The 20,392-nt window shown below is 36.0% G+C and overlaps 1 protein-coding gene across 1 annotated transcript; it reads left to right on the forward strand.

Annotated features, from left to right (window-relative positions):
- Positions 1–4,968: 4,968 nt before the first annotated feature.
- LOC139122729 (nephrocystin-3-like) lies at positions 4,969–19,077 on the forward strand. Its single transcript, XM_070688400.1, has 10 exons — positions 4,969–5,128; positions 6,080–6,305; positions 6,699–7,054; positions 8,378–8,568; positions 9,405–9,586; positions 9,999–10,224; positions 13,253–13,448; positions 13,750–13,832; positions 17,056–17,242; positions 18,020–19,077. Exons 5-10 carry the CDS (start codon positions 9,516–9,518, stop codon positions 18,379–18,381), a joined length of 1,125 nt encoding a protein of 374 aa, XP_070544501.1. The 5' UTR covers positions 4,969–5,128; positions 6,080–6,305; positions 6,699–7,054; positions 8,378–8,568; positions 9,405–9,515; the 3' UTR covers positions 18,382–19,077.
- The last annotated feature ends 1,315 nt before the right edge of the window (positions 19,078–20,392 follow it).

A 20,392-nucleotide genomic window follows, 5' to 3' on the forward strand; every position in this document is an offset into this window, starting at 1 on the left:
ATACTGTGTATTAACTTTGTGTTATTTGCTACAGGAACATGTTAGAAACCTGGAATAAATTTTTAACAGAAAAAATATTGGGATCCTGTAGCTGTAACAGTCATATTTTGAAGGGTACCGAAAATTCACCGTATTACTGACTCGCATTCGTTTTTTGTTAAACCTGTCTTCTTGTAAGTCTTCTGCTGAGCTTATTTTGAACATAACGAGGCCAATGGGGTAACATTAGAAAGTTAATTAACTCTTCTTTAAAATAATATGTTGCAATATGCAATATCTTCTATAGTTTTCATGAAATAAGATCAAAACTTACCCATACTCCAATGTTTTATGTCGCAAATTACCATCAAACTAATCTCAAATTCTACCAATTATTTTCCTAGACACATTACAAAAGGCAATTCTTTTATAAAATTATATTTTATTTGGTACAGAGACATGTCAAAAATATGAGTTAGACTTTAAAGAGACAAAATATTGGTATTGAATGACTGTTACTGGCATGTTTTGAAGGGTACCGTGAAGTCAGAGTATTACCGACTCGCATATGTTTTTGTTAAATGTGTCGTTTTGTAAGTTTTCTGCTGAGCTTACTTTTTACCATAGCCTAGATTATGGGCTGCCATTGGAAAGACAATTTACTTGGCTTTAAAATGACATATTGTAATATGCAATATCTTCTATAGTTTTCATGAAATAGGACCAAACCTTACCCCATACCCCAAAGTTTTATGTCACAAATTACTGTCAAAACTAGCATTTAATTTCGATAAATTCTATAAAAAAGAAAAACTTTGTATGAAACCTATTTTATTTGTTACAGAGACATTTCCAACTATGAAAGATACCATTAACAGGATAATTATTGTGATTTAATAGCTGTTAGCATCATAGTTTGAAGGATAGCAGGATATATGTTGCTGAAACCCGTGAAATTTTATTAAACAAGTTTCCATGAAATTTATCTGCCAACCTTTATTTTATCCGTAACGCAGATTGTAGGGTATCATTACAAAGCTTTTATCACTCTTTATTTTAGCATATGATAAAGTGCATTATCATCTGAAGTTGTAATGAAATGGCAAAAAACTTACCCCAGCCCTTAGTTTATTTGCAAACTACATCTGTTCGAAAACTTTGCAGTTTGCGAATTTGGGATATGGGGTAAGTCTGGTCCTATTTCATGAAAACTATAGAAGATATTGCATATTACAATATGTCATTTTAAAGCCAAGTACATTGTCTTTCCAATGGCAGCCCATAATCTAGGCTTAGGTAAAAAGTAAGCTCAGCAGAAACTTACAAGACGACACATTTAACAAAAACATATGCGAGTCGGTAATACTCTGACTTCACGGTACCCTTCAAAACATGCCAGTAACAGTCATTCAATACCAATATGTTGTCTCTTTAAAGTCTAACTCATATTTTTGACATGTCTCTGTACCAAATAAAATATAATTTTATAAAAAGAATTGCCTTTTGTAATGTGTCTAGGAAAATAATTGGTAGAATTTGAGATTAGTTTTGATGGTAATTTGCGACATAAAACTTGGAGTATGGGGTAAGTTTTGATCTTATTTCATGAAAACTATAGAAGATATTGCATATTGCAACATATTATTTTAAAGAAGAGTTAATTAACTTTCTAATCTTACCCCATTGGCCTCGTTATGTTCAAAATAAGCTCAGCAGAAGACTTACAAGAAGACAGGTTTAACAAAAACGAATGCGAGTCAGTAATACTGTGAATTTTCGGTACCCTTCAAATATGACTGTTACAGCTACAGGGTCCCAATATTTTTTCTGTTAAAATTTATTCCAGGTTTCTAACATGTACCTGTAGCAAATAACACAAAGTTAATACACAGTATTGCCTTTTGTATTATGTATAGGTAAATAATTGGTGGAATTAAGATTAGTTTTGACAGTAATTTGTGACATAAAACTTTGGGGTATGGGGTAAATTATGGCCCTATTTCATGAAAACCATAGAAGATATTGCATATTGCTATATACCATTTTCAAGAAGAATAAATCACCTTTCTAATGATACCTCATAACCTAGGTCATGTTAAACAGTAAGCTCAGCAGATCACGTACAAAAAGACAGGTTTGACAAAAATCCACGTGGGTCACAAAATTGTGATTTTGTGGTACCCTTCAAAACATGACCGTAACAGCTATTGAGTCCCTATATTTTGTCTGTTAAAATCCCATTTCTTATTCTAATGATCCCAAGGCTTCTGAAAATTACAGGTTTGTTATCCTGCGGGGTGAGGGGGGGGGGAGGTGCACGTAGACGCCCCTCTAGCCTCGGCCAAATAGATCGTTAGTAATGCTTGCTGTATATAAAGTAAGACAAGGAGGCATAGACAATTTTCCAAATACGCCTTAAACAAAATTATTTTATAAAAAAATATTTAGAAATTAAATGATAACAATAGATCAGTCGTCAATAATCTATTTACTTGAAGAAGAAAATGGCAATATGACTATGTGTGCACGTTTTCGAGTCTTCTTTTTAAGGCTGTGCATTAGTTCATTGCATAACAATAAAATGCCCATTCACGATATACCAATGTAGCAAAACTTGCTATTTTAGTGACTAGAGACAATAATGCATGGTAAATACCCAATTTTGACATTTATTTTCTTCTTCAGCACATTGCAATTAGTTATAACATCCATAAATGTGTTTGATTTGCTTCATAAGGAGGAAACAATAGTTATCGTATTTTCTTCCGGTTAAAAATACTGAATTACCAGAAAAAATCGATTTAAAGTTATCCAATTCTATGACGTCATATTTTTTCACTAAAACTTTATGCATTTTAGAAAGACCAGTATCTAAGCTTTCTAAAACTATAAGGTATATGGCATTTCAAGCCAGTTTACTTCATCAAGGAAAGAATGTTGTACCCCTACCCCCAGCTTTTGCACACCCCATACAGATACACGCAATTCAGAATTGACTCAAGAGAAGTAGTGTATAGTTAAATATCTAATTTTAACACTTTTTTTTCTTGTTTAATATGTGGGAATAAATAATTCAAACACAAAAAGCTGTCAAAATTTTGCTTAATAACAAGTAAATCACAATTGTTACATGGTATTTTCGGTAAAAAATTTCAAAATTGTCAAAAAAATTCATTTTAAAGTCGTCCTATTCTATGTACACAAATTAATTTCGCTAAGTTGGTGTTTCTCATAAAGAGCAGAATCTCAGCTTTCCAAAAATGTATGGTTTGTGCTATTTCATGCTAGTTTACTCAATGTAGGGGAGGGTATAGTACCCCCTACCCCTACCCATTTTTCGCCATTTTGTGCGGTACATGCAAATCAAAACCAGCCCAGATAGGTAGTGCATCCCAAAATATCCTGTGTTAACATCTTTTTTCTTGTTCAGCAGGTCCTAAAGAACAAAAAAATACCCAAATAGTAGGGATGTGGGGGGGGGGGTGCACGGTGACCCCTCCAGCCCACGGACTATCTTAGGTATCCCAGGATAGTCAAACCGCTACTTGTCGTTTCTCATGCCCACACTTTGACAGATTGTAGTAGTCACTGACATTAACTATTTATGGTCGTCGGTCATTGAAAAAATGGATGACCTCGGAAAGCTGCTAATGATAGAATTGCTTCTGCCCCATCCAGAGTCATTTATAGATATGACTTGCATTGATATACAGTTAGAACTACCGTAAGTTATGCTCATTTTCTATGAACTCCACCTGAAGAGCAAACTGTTTTTTGACTTCCGGGTTACATTTTAACGTTTGGGGAAGAAAGAGTCTAATAGTGGTAAAATTTGATGAATACGGTCGAATTTACCAGAAAGTTTATTCTTCCGTTCATAAATGTGCTGTTTGCTTCTATCATAATTTCGTTAGATGCTACACGGCTGGATGGCAAGGATCTGCTATGCACAGGTGAAAACATGTCCCCTCAGGAAACTAGAGATGATCGTATCGCCGATGTAAGATCACCAGCATGTGATGTGGTTGGTGCTGTAGGTGGCTTGCATCATCAAATGGACGGAAACAGTGGCTTGCATCATGAAATAGACGGAAACAGGGAATCCATGCAGTTGACAAAAACTAACATGGCAAAAGCAGCGAAGGATGGACATACAGTATTTATGAAAAGTCGATCACAGGTAGGCTCTTGTGGCAGTTCATTTTGTATCCGAACTATTTATACGTCAACAGGTCGATTGATAAGTCAGTTTCACGGTTATGGCAGTGGAATTTGTGCTTGGTGGTGTATTGATGTGATCGAATATATTGGACGGCAAAAGAATGGGACGAGTTTTACGAATAATAATATGCCTTCTCCGCCTGTGAGAGTGTGTCATAGACACGCATTTGGTTTAATAAAAGTTCGCTGTATTGGACGTTGATTATGCTTTCATCAAATGTATCCATGTGCACTCTAAGTCGAGTATGCTGTGCTGTACGGAGATTTGCATAATTGACCACTACCATCAAACTTCCGTTAACATTTCAGAATCTTGTAAATTCCAAATACCTTCTCCGATTGTTATTGTATTGATGTAAAGTTCTATGATTTACGAAGAATCAACACGCTATACAATATTCGTCACGGCAAGCACAACTGAGGTGTAGCACAAGCCTTGCTGAATATTAATGCTCATCTAGATGTGGCCTTCAGTGGTACACTTCTATTGTACTCTGTAGTGATAAACGAGGGCAGTGTTGCTTGTGTGAAGATTTTGAGAAAAAAAATAAATAAATTGTGAATCTAAATGTGGCCGGTCGTTGAACAGATATTTTTCTCTGGCCTAAAAAGTATTTCCTTCAAACCCCCCTCCGTAAATTCTGCTTGATGGGAAACTGAAAGATGCGATGTTGCTGACATTTGATATAAAGTGAGGACTTGGGTTCAACCATAATTACTGATTCATTCCAGTAACAACTAATTCACATTTCTATCCTTTAATTTCAGGAATACTCGGAAGGGAGGAGGAGGTTGGCCAAATTTCAAAGTATGTCGAGTCTTCTACATCAGACGTACCGCTCGTTGTAGTAGGTGAACCAGGGACTGGAAAAGTGCAATGGTAGCACGCATCGCTAATAGGTATCTACACCAGAATAAGAAATACAAAGTGAGTAATTTAAGAGAATATCAATTTTAGGCCAAAGAAAAAATGTTTGTTCAACAGGCCTGACCGATACAGATTTGAACCATTTCACAAATTTCTTTTTTTCTTAAAATCTTCATACATGAAGTACCCTCCTCTCGTTCATCACCAAAGACAGAGATAGAGATAGGAGTGCACCACTACGTACCACATTTTGGTTGGCAAAATTGATATCTTAATTTTGATATTAATATGAGACTTCTTGTGAAAAGTGGTATTTTAAAATTTGTACACTGGCGAATACCTATCAATGTTGTTTTTAAATGTCAGAAATGTAATAACAATTATCAATATTATATGGAAATTGATACATTTTTTGTATGAGAACAAAATACATATAAAAGAGCTACATGTAAAAATCCACTTGGTGCATATTACTACTTATGTGGGGAAAATCTGTGCAAAAGGATTTTGTAATGAACCCTGAAAAACAAAGGAAAAAAGAAAAAGAAAAATTGATACCTCCTGCCTACCAAAGTTTGAACAATTCCGCCCCTTGAACAGAGAATATTTTGTGTCGACTTATCACTTTCCTTTGCTGATGCTTATTGCATGGGATACACCCCGCAAGATATAAGACTTGATGAGACTATAATTTCACAATATGTAATCTGAGAGGAACTGAAAGTACTTCACTGTGTGCCACATGGCTTTGATAGCGATTTCAAATTCATATATCAAAATTGTTAGTAAAGATGTATACAATGCAGGATTCGGGGCACTTGAATATTCCACATTGATAAAGAATCATTAGCATAAAATTTTAATACCGAAACAATGCTCATTAATATAATTTGCATAAATCAATACTAATATGCCCCATATCTTGCACTAGTGTCCCCGCTTACCATTTTCAGTGAAATTTAAAAGTTCTGATAACAGGGCTATCTTTGTTATGATTTCCCCTATTCTAAGGTATTTTATCACTTTGTCGGAGCAACTCCAGGGTCAACAAATCTACATGGGTTGTTATCACGTGTATGGTCTGAGTTAATGCATCATTCTGACCCAGTGCCGGTGAACTTGGACGAGCTAATCCGAAGTATGACCAACGTATACAGTAAGGCCAATGACTGGGCACTCGGAGCCGAGAAAACAGTCCTTCTTCTTATTGATGCTTTGAATCAACTGGAATCGGATGGTAAGCTTCCGTTCGCCATATAACTCAGGATTCCTTATAATTTTTTAAAATCATAATCTGCAAACCTTCTGATACATATGAATACTATCATTGCCGTCTTTACTCTTTATGCAGATTATTTAATTTGTTCACAAATAACTACAAAATCACAAAGGGAGGAATGTTAGATCGCAGAAAAGCGGTTTGCGTTCTACATTTAAATGTCTAAATTACGTTTCTACGAGTCGAAAGCGGTGTTCCAAATTGGACCGCCGTACGACGAACGATTTGTCAATTTCTTTCTTGTTATTTACTTTTATACATCCATCTCTCTCTCTCTCTCTCTCTCTCTTCTCTCTCTCTCTCTCTCTCTCTCTCTCTCTCTCTCTCCTCTCTCATGAATTTTAATCACAGGCGAGGCCCATAAGTTAGAATGGCTACCTCGCCGTCTACCGCCTCGGATGAGGGTTATCGTCAGCATCTTGGAAGGACCATACCTTTGGGCGTTGCGATCGTTTCGAGAAACACCGCAGGAAGTACAGCTGGGTCCGCTGGCGTCAAAATTCCGTAAAGATATCGTTTCCGCCAGACTATCAGGCAAGAAAACATTGAAAGACAAGCACATGCGCTCATTGATACAGAAAGAAGACGCTGGAAATCCATTGTGGTTGTCTATAGTTTGCGAAGAAATTTGCCTGTACAGAGAATTCTACAAATCAACAGATCAAATCAAGTCGATACCAAATAGTTTGTCTGGTCTCCTTCGACAGGTAGGGCTTTTTTATCAAATGCACATACAAGCGCAATTATTTTTGTTTGTTCCTACGAATAAAGGGAAATAAAGTAATAGGCTGGTCTAAAATGAATTTGCTGTTGTAAAACTTGGGAGCATTGACCGTACAGAGTCAAAACTCATGTTTCATCTTTTGACAATCTTTGCGCAACCTGTTAACCAATGAAAGAAGTCTCTGTGTATTGTGAGACACATACATACATACATACATACATACATACATACATACATACATACATACATATGTATGTGTGTGTGTATATATATATATATATATATATATATATATACATATACATATATATATATATATATATATATATATATATATATATAATATATATATATATATATATATATATATATATATATACGATAAATATGAGAACACATCAAGTACGTTGGTACCTATTACTCGAGTTTCACGCATACACGCGATCGTCAGATAGGTAGATTTTATTGTGTGAAATTTGCTTCAGGTGCTTACATATAAGTGTCAGGTTGGGTCAAACCATTTGGTGTTGTGGGTTGGATTGAAATTTGACAAGTAAAATTTGTTTTCGTGTCGGCACTTGGAGACCAACTCCGAACGCTTGTTTAAAAGGCTAGATTTATCTGCATTGATTATGAATAGCTTCTCTGTAAGGCAAAGGTTGCATTTCTTTGACACATTTGAGTAACTGCTTGCTTTTGATAGGATTGACCATGATATGTTAAATGGTTTGTCCTGAGATTTCAAGTGACAGACATATTTTGACAATTCTGTGCTGTTGGCGTATGCCTTACTTCGGAAAGTTGGACTGATTTGCATAGCGTGTTTTAATGTGTTGTCAGTTAGACCGATGTAATGTTTCGCCTCATTGGCATCGCTTGTAACAGTAGCTTTATAGATTATAGATTTAGACTGGCAAGCCCCCTGGAGTGGGCAATTGGTCTTGATGCGGCACTTACATACTTTTCTATATATTTATATATATATATATATATATATATATATATATATATATATATATATATATATATATATATATATAACACCATTTGGGGGAAATTGGATTTTGTATTTTCGAAAGACCCAAGGCGATAAAAGTTTTTTTCTCAAATAGCTTTAATTGAGCCCCCACAAGTGGTAGATGAGAAAAGAATTGTAGAATCTGAGAGTCCGAGTATATGTCCCCGAGGCGCGTTCTACTTAATAAACAGGATGGTATCGAGTAGGTATATAAGTCGAGCGATATAAATATTCGATGTTAAGGGTCTTTAAGTACTTGTCATTGCACAATTCTTCTGGCTGGTATAGGTATTGGAAAGGACTGTCCATGAAAATGGAGGAGATCTCGTAAAAGCCACTCTGTGTTTGTTAGAATGCTCTAAACACGGATTATCTCAGGGAGAGCTCCATAAGTTGCTTGTCATGAAACCACTTATCCCTGCAGAAGGAGAAGATGTGTACAAGAGTACCGGCGTCGGCCCAGACATTCAATCGCACAAGTAGGCATATTTTACTGTAACGCCATTTTGACATCGCCCTGATTATGAAATTCTCGCGAGCCAGAGCATAATTTCCTCTCCTCGGAAGTACGCAAAAACCTTTACATTGTAGGTAACGTAGAGCTGTTGCCGTAAAGGGGTATGTTCTTTACGACGATGTCATCACGACAACATCATGGTTATACTCAATCCATTAACTCATGTGGCAAGTGGACAATGCATCCTTTAACATGCAATTTTGCAACAGGAATATTTTTTTTTCGAAAATGTATGAAACTTTGTAACCCCTGTACAAAGGTACGTCATGATGACTTGGGCTTGTTTGTTCAAATCAAGTTTATAGTCCTTTAACATTAGGTAAAACTAGCAAAAAAATCTTATAAGGAAAACTGCATATTCCAAATAAGAACTTTTTTGTGCATCTTGTCCATAGTAAAAAGTAGTTTAAGAATTGCGAAAGAAAAATTGCTTCCAAACGAAGAACGTACTTTTGGAATGACATATCGAAAGGAGTGTGTAAAAAGTTCATAAATTTTCTGTCCAATTTTGTCGACTTTACACCATTCCTCAACGTAAGATGCATTGAACCATGTCTAAACATTTCAAAAGACCAACCTTCCTGTTCCATATAAGTTACCTGTACATTACAAAAATGAACACGTAATTGATGTATTTTGCTAGTGATTACATGTAACTAATTACAAAAAATATTCTGTTTTAGAAAAGTGTACCAACAACTCTCCAACACTAAGCATCAACACCTCTTCCTATGTTTCCAAATATGACATTGACGCTGTGATTTATCTGGGTTGCCCTTGTTTCTCTCTTTATGCCAGTGGGGAAAAGTTTACGGCAGTCTGGAGAAGTTCCTGAGGCCATGCGGCGAAAACTCTTCGGAAGGTCGATTAGACTTCTTCCATCGTTCCATCAGCAAGGCTGTCCGTAGCATGTATCTGAAGGATGGCGACGGGGTGAAAAATTGGTGGCATCACAAACTGGCCGATTACTTTCAGACCAGGTACATGTTCTCATTGTCATGAATATCGTTACTTATTATACGAGTTGAAATATGATTCTCCCATTCTCGACATGCCACGGCTGCTATTGAGCGATCGCGACCTGATACCTAACTCTGTACAGATGAAATTGTCTTCATCACATTCAGAAGATAAGACATTAACTTTTACTATAAAGTCAACCTCGATATATTATACACTATATGGTACAACGTAGCTAACAATTTGAAAACACTTTTGCGTCATTTCTGCATGACTCTCGGAAAATGCTTCAGAACAATACATAAACTCTTCTTTGTGTGTTGCAATTTATGTAATGCTTCTGTTCCTACACTTTCTGTTTTCTTCATTGTTAACTCTCTCTCTCTCTCTCTCTCTCTCTCTCTCTCTCTCTCTCTCATTTTCTGCTCACAGCGCAGACACCAACAGGCGAGCGGAAGAGTTGCCATATCACCTCGTTAACATCGATGACATACGTAGACTGGAGGAGTGTCTCTTAGAGTGGCCAGTATTCTTGACCCTGTACAAAGCTGGCAAAACCGTTGAACTTATGGGATATTGGAGGATTATTGGCGGTTACGAACTAGCAGCTACACTGTATGTAGAAAAGTTAGAAATGAGCAACGATACACTTAATGTGGTGAGTGATATATTTCTTGTTTTCTAGTTTTGTTTGATAGTACCCCTATGAATCACCTTGTGCGGTGCAGTGCAGTGTAGTGTATTGTAGTGTAGTGTAGTGTAGTGTAGTGTAGTGTAGTGTAGTGTAGTGTAGTGTAGTGTAGTGTAGTGTAGTGTAGTGTAGTGTAGTGTAGTGTAGTGTAGTGTAGTGTAGTGTAGTGTAGTTTAGGGTGGGTGGGATGGGGTGGCGTGGCGTGGCGTGGCGTAGTGTGGTGTGGTGAGGTGAGGTGTGGTGTGGTGAGTTGTGGTGTAGTGAAGTGTAGTGAAGTGCAGTGCAGTGCAGTGCAGTGCAGTATACTGTATTGTAGTGTGGTGCAGTGTAGTGTGGCGTTGTGTGGTTGGATGGGGTGGGGTGTGGTGTAGTGTAGTGTAGTGTAGTGTAGTGCAGTGTAGTGTAGTGTAGTGTAGGGTAGGGTAGGGTAGGGTAGGGTAGGGTGGGGTAGGGTGCGGTGGTGTGGTGTAGTGAAGTGTATTGAATTGCAATGCAATGAACTGCAGTGCAGTAGGTATAGTGTATTGTAGTGTGGTGCAGTGTAGTGTGGTGTGTGTAGTGTGGTGGGGTGGGATGGGTGGGGTGGGATGTAGTGTAGTGTAGAGTAGTGTAGTGTAGTGTAGTGTAGTGTAGTGTAGTGTAGTGTAGTGTAGTGTAGTGTAACACGGTGCGGTACAATATTGAATAGCATGGTTTTGTGTAGCAAAATTGTACATTTTCCTGTTTCATGTAAAATTGTTAATTAGATTGTTTAACGCCCCTTTTTTAGCTCCCATATATGTATATTATATATGCAAATGGAAGGTATTCTTATAAGGTGGAAAAATAGCGTCTGTGTGTATGTATGTATGTACGTATGAATGTCTGTTAGTCCGTGCACATCAAAAACTCCTAAACCACAGCACCTACTGTCTTAGTATTTGGTGTACAGGTGCACCTAGGGGTGGAGATGTGAATTTGTTCAAATGAACATGTCAGTGCCAAAAATATGCAAATGAGGGGAAACAAGGAAAAATCCTGCAAATGGCTAAAATTCAGTATAGTAAGCATGGTCAGATTGGGTTGAAACTTAGTATGCAGATTTCTTCAGGTATTCTAAATTAGGTGTGTAAAAAGTTGGGTGAAATTTGCATGTTTGTATTTTTGGGGTAATTTTTTTAAGTTTTTAGTAAAAAAATCTTATTCTCTGAAATCGCTCGTCTGATCGCTCTGAAGCTTAATATTCCTGTTCCTCAGGATGACCTCAGTCAAGTTTGCACAAATTGCATTATCATATTTGTAATTTCGGGGCAAATTTCCCAATTTTCGGTCAAATTTTTTTTTATTCAAAAACTACCGATCTGATAGCTTTGATATTTGGTATACAGGTATCTAAAATTTATCTCGATATAATATATTGAAGTTAGGTTGAACTGGCAATTTTTTATTTTGGGGGCAATTTTCTTTTTTGGTCAAACAATGTTTTCTCCTAAAACTAAGATCTGGTAGTTTTGATATTTAGTGTACAGGTTCCTAGGATTTAATTTTATAAGATATATTGAAATTAAGATAAAATCTGCAATTTTGTATGTTGGGGGCATTTTTTCTCATTTTTGGTCAAAAAATTTGTTTCTCAAAATTTACCAGTCTGATTGCTTTGATATTTAGTAAACAGGTTCCTAGGGTTTATGTTAATATGATATATTGAAATTAGATTGAATTTTGGGATTTTAGAATTTTTGGGGCAACTTTGCAAAACTGTCAATTTTACAGGGATATCTTTCATTTTGTATTTTTAAGATTTTTTTGGTAATTTTATACCTACTGGAACTAAGAGTATATAATGTGGTGATTTAGTAAGCATTTGATATGGTAAACTGTATTTGGTGTTGAAATGCGGTAAAAAATCATTAGAAAACATAGCTGAGGTGATTTTAGCAGGTTTGGTTTCCAACAAATATATTCAATGTTTTTTTTTCAATGTTTAAGAGTATCAAGCTTGTAAATAGTCGGCACACTTCCTGCCATTTGGTCATTGCATATCTCATGCTAAGATAGTCAATACAATGGGATGAACCATTTCATATCCTTGGGGGTTCCTGGCAGATTTTGAAAAAAAAATTCAAGCAAATGTCAATAAAAAATCAGGCAGAGAAGGTTTGACAAAAAGAAAAGGTGGGAGAGTGAGAAAAAAGAATGTATAATGGATCGGGTAAGAAAGATAATGTACCTCATTAATCTTCCAGACACCCCACCCCTTTATCAAATGGTCCACCCCTCCCCTGATGTATGTTTCTGGGCAATTAACCATGCGGTGTATTTTAGTTTAAGATATCAAGTTAGGTAAGGCTTTGAAAGAAATAGTCAAGTTCATCAAAATAAATTTCTTAACTTTATCTCTTGTGTAAGTTTGTAAGTTGTTCCAGATGTGGACACACCAGTTGTTCTGGAAGAAAACAATGTTTACTTTTCCCTGTAGGGTTTCTGAGTTAATGATTGTATGTTGAAATCTCTCCATGTATCCGATGTATGGTCAAACTGTAAACATAGTTGCATGTTATATATTTCTGTCTATGTCAAATATTGTAAATGAAAAATCAAGAACAGTTTGCCGTGTGCTTGTAAAAGATAATATGTTTGTCAATATAGAGACTGCCTTGCAGATTGATTGTCTTAAAAATTATCACAGAAGTAGAAAAGGAAAAGAAACTAATCAAATTGCTGTAACATATCCACCCTCAGTGCCTGTAAGCCTATATTTAATTATTTTATCATTACATTCAGCTGTATGTTATATCTTTATCACCCTCCATGGGCCATGGCACACTTGAGGGCCAATATCATCACTCTGTGCCAGTCTGTGTATGTCAATCTGTCTGTCTGTATGCCCATGTTTCATACAATTGTTAGCTTGTTTTGATAACTATATGTATATGGGAGCGAACAGTGACATTGTCATTATTTTTATAATTATTTGCGGTCCAGTTTCGTATTCCCTTTTTTAAATCGTTTCAAGCGTCCTGAAGGAAGCAAGACGACAGAGGCAGAAAACATGTATAAAAGGAAATTGGTGAGTGGATTTTTGGCAGAAATTGGTCAGTACGACAGAGCAAGAGAGAACCTTTGCAAATTTGTGGAATTTCACGTCAAGGAGTATGGAAACGATGATATTGAAAGTCTTATGACTTTGCTCAGGTTATGTTATGATGAAGGTAAGAAAAGTCAAAACATTACTTAAATCACATTTTGTTTGTGTTTGAGTTATTTTGCATGAGCAATATAATTAACTATGTGGAAATTTATGATCAAATGTCGTATATCTGTCGGGTATTTGAACACAAGAAAGTCCACGGTGAGATTATTATATTGTACGCATGCGTGCACGCATGCCTTGATCCTACAGAACAATCAAGTCTTACCTAATGTGTATTTAGCTTCATCTTAAACATTTCTCAAGCAATGCTGCAGTTCTTCAAGGGTTCATACTGACGAGTACCTTTATATCATTTGCAGTGAAAAAGTTTTCGTACGAGGCCCATCCAGATTGTAGAAAATGTCAACAGTTTGGAAAAGAATATGCGGAGCGGTGTTTGCAGGTATTAAAGGATCGCATTTCATTTTTTCCACATAGAATACTCATCGGTCAAAATGAAATGTGTACCGTTGTTCATGTTCAGAAAATTGAACATTTTACGTCAGTGTCATATCTATCTACTTTTTAGCTCACATGTTCACACTTGGGCTAATGTCGCAACGATGTCTGTGTCTGTCTGTCTGTCTGTTGGTCCAATATCTCAAAACGGTTATTCAAATCAGAGTTAAATCTAGTACATAGATTCAGTTTGCAAATGGCAAGAACTAATTAGTTTTTGGTGGGTGTGGCTTGCTTTTTTTGCTCATTTGCATAATTAGTGATTTCAGAAAAAAACTGATATACATTGACAACGATTGCACACAATTTGATGAGATTTACTTCAACTATTGATCACACCAAGATATCAGCCGTGAAAGGTATCAAGGGAATGACATGAAAGATAATTGCTAATTAGTATATTTAATGAACTTTCCTTATTTGGGATATTTATCTGAATTGACTCGACAAAAATTGACGAAATATGCACATTAAAGATACTTTAATACAACATTATTGAAAGTTACTAAGCATTATTAGTTTAGCCAATTCCTAATTTATATATTTAATGAACTTTCTTATTAGGGATATATATTTTGATTGACTTCACCTAAGTTGGCGAAACATGCTATGTACAGTAAGGATACTATGATACAGCATTATTGAAAGATTTTAAACATTTTTACTTCAGCCAATTCCTAATTTGCATATTTCACGAACTTTCCTAATTAGGTATATAAACCGGGATTTACTTAATCAAAGTTGTCGTAACATGCTATGTACATTAATGGTACCAGGTTAAAACAATATTGAAAGTCATTTCGCATAATTTCTAATTTGCATATCTAATGAGCTTTCACAGTTTGGCATATATAGCTTGAAGGACTTGACAAAATGCAATTACACTTGCTATATAAAGTGGTGATACAATGACAGGAGTCAAAGAAATTTAGTATTTTTATTTCAGCTAATTACATATTTGTATACTTAGTGACCTTTGAATTAATCTATGGTTAATATTGTTCATGATGTTGATCATTACATTTTTCAATAAAGTTGTAAACATGTGGCACAGACAGTTTAAATTTACACACAACCGCAATATAATGAAACATGTGAAACATGTATTCCTAAGGCTGCATTCACAAACACCTCGAGGGGGAGGGTGGGGAGATTTCGGGGGGGGGGCTTGAAAAATATTACAACATGCCAGGGGGGATCTGAAAAAATTGACATTGCAAAGGGGGGATTTGAAAATTTAATTGAATACCTTTTCAAATACCTTCTGGCACTTTCATTTCCTAGCATTTCCGTTTTCGGAGCGCCCTTTGGGCGCAAGTTTTAGGGTATATTAAACAATTTATTGATGATCCAAGCAGCCACCTTGGGGTAGCCCTCTGTTGTACAAAACTGTCCTCTATGACTAAAAGTTTCAACTTACGCGTTCAATAACAATTTTGGAGATAACTTATTTGATAACATTCTTCCATTGACAATACATTGGGTCTAGGTCAGTGCCATACATTCATGTCGCCGTTTGTACATTTTGATTTTTTTTTTTTTTTGAGGACTTTGACAGAATACGAACTATTTAGGATAGTGCATAGTGTCATCAATAACAACTGGAAGCTTTAGGTCAAACAACATTTGAATAACAATTTGGGAGATGTAATCTATGTGTTATTTGCAGTTTCCTCATAGGCTACGATGTATGGTGAATCAAAATTTTCAGTGAAATTCCAAACAACTGGAAGCTTTAGGTCAAACAACCTTGAATAACAACTTGGGAGATGATAAACTATGTGTTATTTGCAGTTTCCTCATAGGCTACGATGTATGGTGAATCAAAATTTTGAGTGAAATTCCAAATCAAAGTTCTTGCATAAACATGGACTTGTAATCACCTTAGTCTAATCGAGTACATTAATATTAGTTATCAAACGTCTATAAATACATGGATTTAGCAAGTTTTGTATTGTAAAAAAATTATCCATATAGTTTCCTCATGGACTACGATGTATCAATGGCTCAACATTTCGTTGAAATTCCAAAATCAAATTTCATGAACAACACATGGACTTTTAATCACCCTAGTCTAATCAAGTACATTAATACCAACAATCAAGCGTACATGAATACACAGATTTACCAGTTTTGTATTGTAAAAAAACTATTCTCCTCATAGACCACAATGTACAGTGGATCAACATTTTCGGCGAAATTCCAAAATCAAATTTCTTGTACACAAATGCACATGTAACCACCCTCTTCTAATCAAGTACAATTATGTCAATTATTCAGGGTCCATATATGCACAAATATTGCAAGTTTATAATTGGGAAAAACATTAATTCACAGTTTTGTCATAGACTCCCATGTATAGTGGATCAACATTTTTGGTAAAATTCCAAAATCAAATTTCTTATACACATGTGCACTTGTAAACACCCCATGCTAATCAAGTACATTTATATCAGTTATCAAACGTCTATAGATGAACAGATATTGCTAGTTTTATATTGGAAAATACGCGTTCATAGTTTTCTCATAGACTACCATGTATAGTGAATCAACATTATCGATGAAATCCAAAAATCAAATTATTGTACACACATGTACTTTTTACCTGCCACTTCAAGCAAAGTACATTTACATGAATTATTACACACATGTAAATGTAGAGATATAGCTTGTTTTTATGGGGAAAATGTTAATAGTTTGCCCAATAGACTCCCATGTATTATGATTTGATATTTTTGGACGAAGCACTATATCGGCCATATTTTGCCTTCCTTGTTCGAGGGGGGACTTCAAAATTATAGCAAGTTAGAAGGGGGACTTGAACACATTGCGAGTTTGTTAGGGGGTACTTGAAAAAATCTGAGAACTTTTTCAGAATCTCCCCGGCCCCGCCCCTCCACAGAGGTGTTTGTGAATGCAGCCTAAGTGTTAATAAATGTTTCTTTGTTTATACTTATAGAGTTCATATTACATGTATGTCTTCTTGTAGCCAGTGAATGTCCGTTCTGCATGTATGTGTCTTCCTGGTTTGCGGTTCAGTATTAAGTTTAATAATAATAATTATTATTAAGTTTATGTAAGATAATGTACTGATTGAACGTCTGAGGGCGTTTGACTTTGACTTGCAGTATTTTAATATCTACAACATCCACTCTTCACGTCAACAGGCGTATAAGAGGAAGGGTATCGACGAAGACGACCCATCGCTTGGACAGTTCTACCTCTATTGCTCGTATTTCCTTCACGGTGGTGGCTACTTAGACAAGGCTGAAAGGATATTTAAACGGAACGGAGACAACAAGGGGATGGCTCAGCTCCTGTCAATGCGCGGCCAGACAATGCAATACCATGAATGTAAGATAATACTAAACGATAAATTGCATAGTCAAGCTGTTTACAATATAGGACAGAGTTGGGATTCAAGGAAGAATATGACTGTCTTTTAGCATAATTTTTATTCACAACATTAAGTCTGTATATCCGATGTGGTATCCTACAGAGGGTGAATTTTGAGTTAGGTTTAGGATAACCGTTTTTTGTACAATACGCAGAAAGTTGACAGTGCTTGTCTAACTTTGGCCATTGCTTTTCAACCTTCAATTAGTTTAAAACTTGAAACTTGTTTAAAGGGTTTTCTTCGACTCACACAGACGGGGCAAATGAAGAAACCGGTGACAGAATTTTTGTACCCACCAGAATATATGATAATGAGCTAACAAATGCTTGCTCTAAAAAAGTACAACAGAAAAATTCAAATGTGTAGTGAACATATGAAAGATTTACGTGACCTGCACTTTGGATTTACAGGTCGACGTTTTGCATGAACCCTAATAATTTTTTGATAAATTTTTAATCATTGAGCCCATAGACTGAAAGATCTGTCGCTCGAGGGTGCTCTCGAGGCTTCAGCCACTTACGTCCATGGAACTCACACTTTAAAGGAATACATTTCAAGCTACCGTATTGACTTGCTTGTATGGTTAATGTTCGGTGATAATATGTTCTATATTTTTTCCATCGAAATGTTTCGTCATAGGTGCATGATATTTGTCTGGCATAAAGATGTACATGACTTGAATGGTCAATAGTGGTGAAATTTACACTCAAAGTTTTATTATCCATTCCTTCCAGTTATAGAAGCGGTAAAAGGAGTGTATGAAAAAGCTTTGAAGCTCTGCCATTCTGAGTTCGGCGAATTCCACAAAGTCACGGCCAGATGCTACCAATCGTATGGACAACTGTACTGGAATCGGTGGGCGGAAGAAATGGACCAAGGATGGGAAACATATCTGACGGACAGCGTCAAGCTTTACAAGAAAGAGCTGCAGATTTTGGAAACTCTGCTCGGTCCTTTGCATCCAAATGTGGTCCGCTCCCGACAAGATGTCATCATCGTTTTAGAGACAATGGGAAATCAGGAAGAAGCCGATGAACTTAAAAGACAACAACCACAAGGGAGTGAGAGAATCGCTGAATATGCAGTTGAAGATTAGTCATTCATGCATTGACTCCTTCTTTGTAGCTTTGATATATTTCAGGCAAAGTCACGTGATCACGCCCAGGAAGCACAAATGTAATACCTTTTTACTACTTCTGTCCCAATTTTTTAACAAATGCAATTTGCCAAGGTTTACTATTCAGAGCTTGCGTTACACACGGTTTAGTAGTTTATGTATTACAGATTGTTTCTGCTGCCCTCTGAGCACTTCACAAGGTAGCGCCGTTGAATTTAACTAGATTTGAAAGTTGTATTTTGTACCGGCAAGGAACTTATGTATCAGGAAATTTCAACAGCTACCTACTTTCTGACAATGAACATTGAAACTATGCTGTCCAATCTCAAAGTGACGTATCTTGCGATCAACTTGTAGTAGTACAGTAAGACACATTTCCAAAGCTGCTACAATGCCACTCCCTAATCATGTTTGTCGCTAAAAAAGACTCGAATGATGTGTATACCGTATCATCTTACCATAAAATTACGTTCTTTTTCGAAATTCAAATACACATCATTTCTTCTGACCTTCAACCTCTTCGTCTATTATCATGCGAGTGATGTCGGTATTGCGAAGAGAATTCGATTGTTATTTTTTAAGAGAATCTGTAACTTCCGTGCCCCATTAACTGGAAAACTTGTGAGGCATCAAAGCCAGTCATGGTGGAAAAATAAATGCTGATTTGCTAATCAATTTTTAAACGCCTGGTGATTATTTTTAAACACGATTGGAACTAATTTGGGATAATCGGATCTTCACATTTTTCAAATTTCTCAAAAATGTTAGGTGCCATATAGCTGAATGTTGCAACATTACAAATTACTAATGAAAACAAGTGTATAATTTAAAAAGAAAAGCAGATGAGCTTACTAAACCGACATTACTTCACCATCCGATTATCCCATATTTGTTCCCATCTTGTTTTAAATGGTCGACGTTTACTGACATAAACAGCAATTCGGAATACTCGTTGGAATTTACTACAATTTGTTGCTCAAATTATAAAACGGTTACACAAGTGTAATTTCTATCTTAATATTGGTATCTTTCTGAAAAATCGTCACACCACAAAACTGTCCTTGAGACCTGAGATGTGGTTGAGAATTTCAAAGTGAACATTATACTAAAGCACCTTCGAATGAGCTTACAGAGTTCTGTTGGAGTTTGAGAATACAGGATCGTCCTTAAGGTAGTATGCATCTCAAAAGTGAAAGACTTAGACTTTTGCTCAAACTTTCCTCAAGGAATCTTTCAACCACTCTTTCTCAAAATCAAGAATGAAAAAGGGGTCACCGAGCAAATTTTGGTACTAGAGAAAAACCAAAAATTACGGATATTTAAAATTCAAATGGCCGCCATTGCTGTGTTAACTATAGAGAGAAATAAAAGTTTCGAATTTAGGAAAAACTAAGCCGGTTAAAAGTTTTCTTACACCAAGAGATTTAAAATGAACCCCCACAAGTGGTAGATCTAAAAGGAATTGTAAAAGTTTGAGCGTCTGAATATCTGTCCCTGAGGCGGGTTCTACTTAAGGTAGTATACACCTCGAAAGTGAAAGACTTAAACTTTGGCTCAAACTTTCCTAAATTAAACCTTTTACCATCCTCTTAAAAATCAAGAATAAAAATCATTGGTCATCCTGCAAACTTTGATCCTAGAGAAACAAATTACCTAACATTTACCGACATTTGAAATTAAAAATGGCCGCCATCCCTGTGTTAACGGAAAAAATAAAATCCCCTATGTTCATAAAACTAATCCGGTAAACATTTTTTACCCCGAGAGCTTTAAAATGAGTCCCACAACTGGAAGATCAGAAAAGAATTCTAAAAAATTGAGAGTCGGTCGAATACTGTATCTTTCCCAAAAGCACATTCTACCTTAAGCATGTTAAGGGTAGCAATTTCACCATCACATCGAAATTCCTTTCAAAGTTGACAATTTAAACAGAATAAGATGAAATACTCATGTGGTCAATAGGACGAGGTTATTGGATGAACTGAGATCA

This window comes from Ptychodera flava, chromosome 22 (assembly GCF_041260155.1).
Source record: "Ptychodera flava strain L36383 chromosome 22, AS_Pfla_20210202, whole genome shotgun sequence".
NCBI classification, from domain to species: domain Eukaryota; kingdom Metazoa; phylum Hemichordata; class Enteropneusta; family Ptychoderidae; genus Ptychodera; species Ptychodera flava.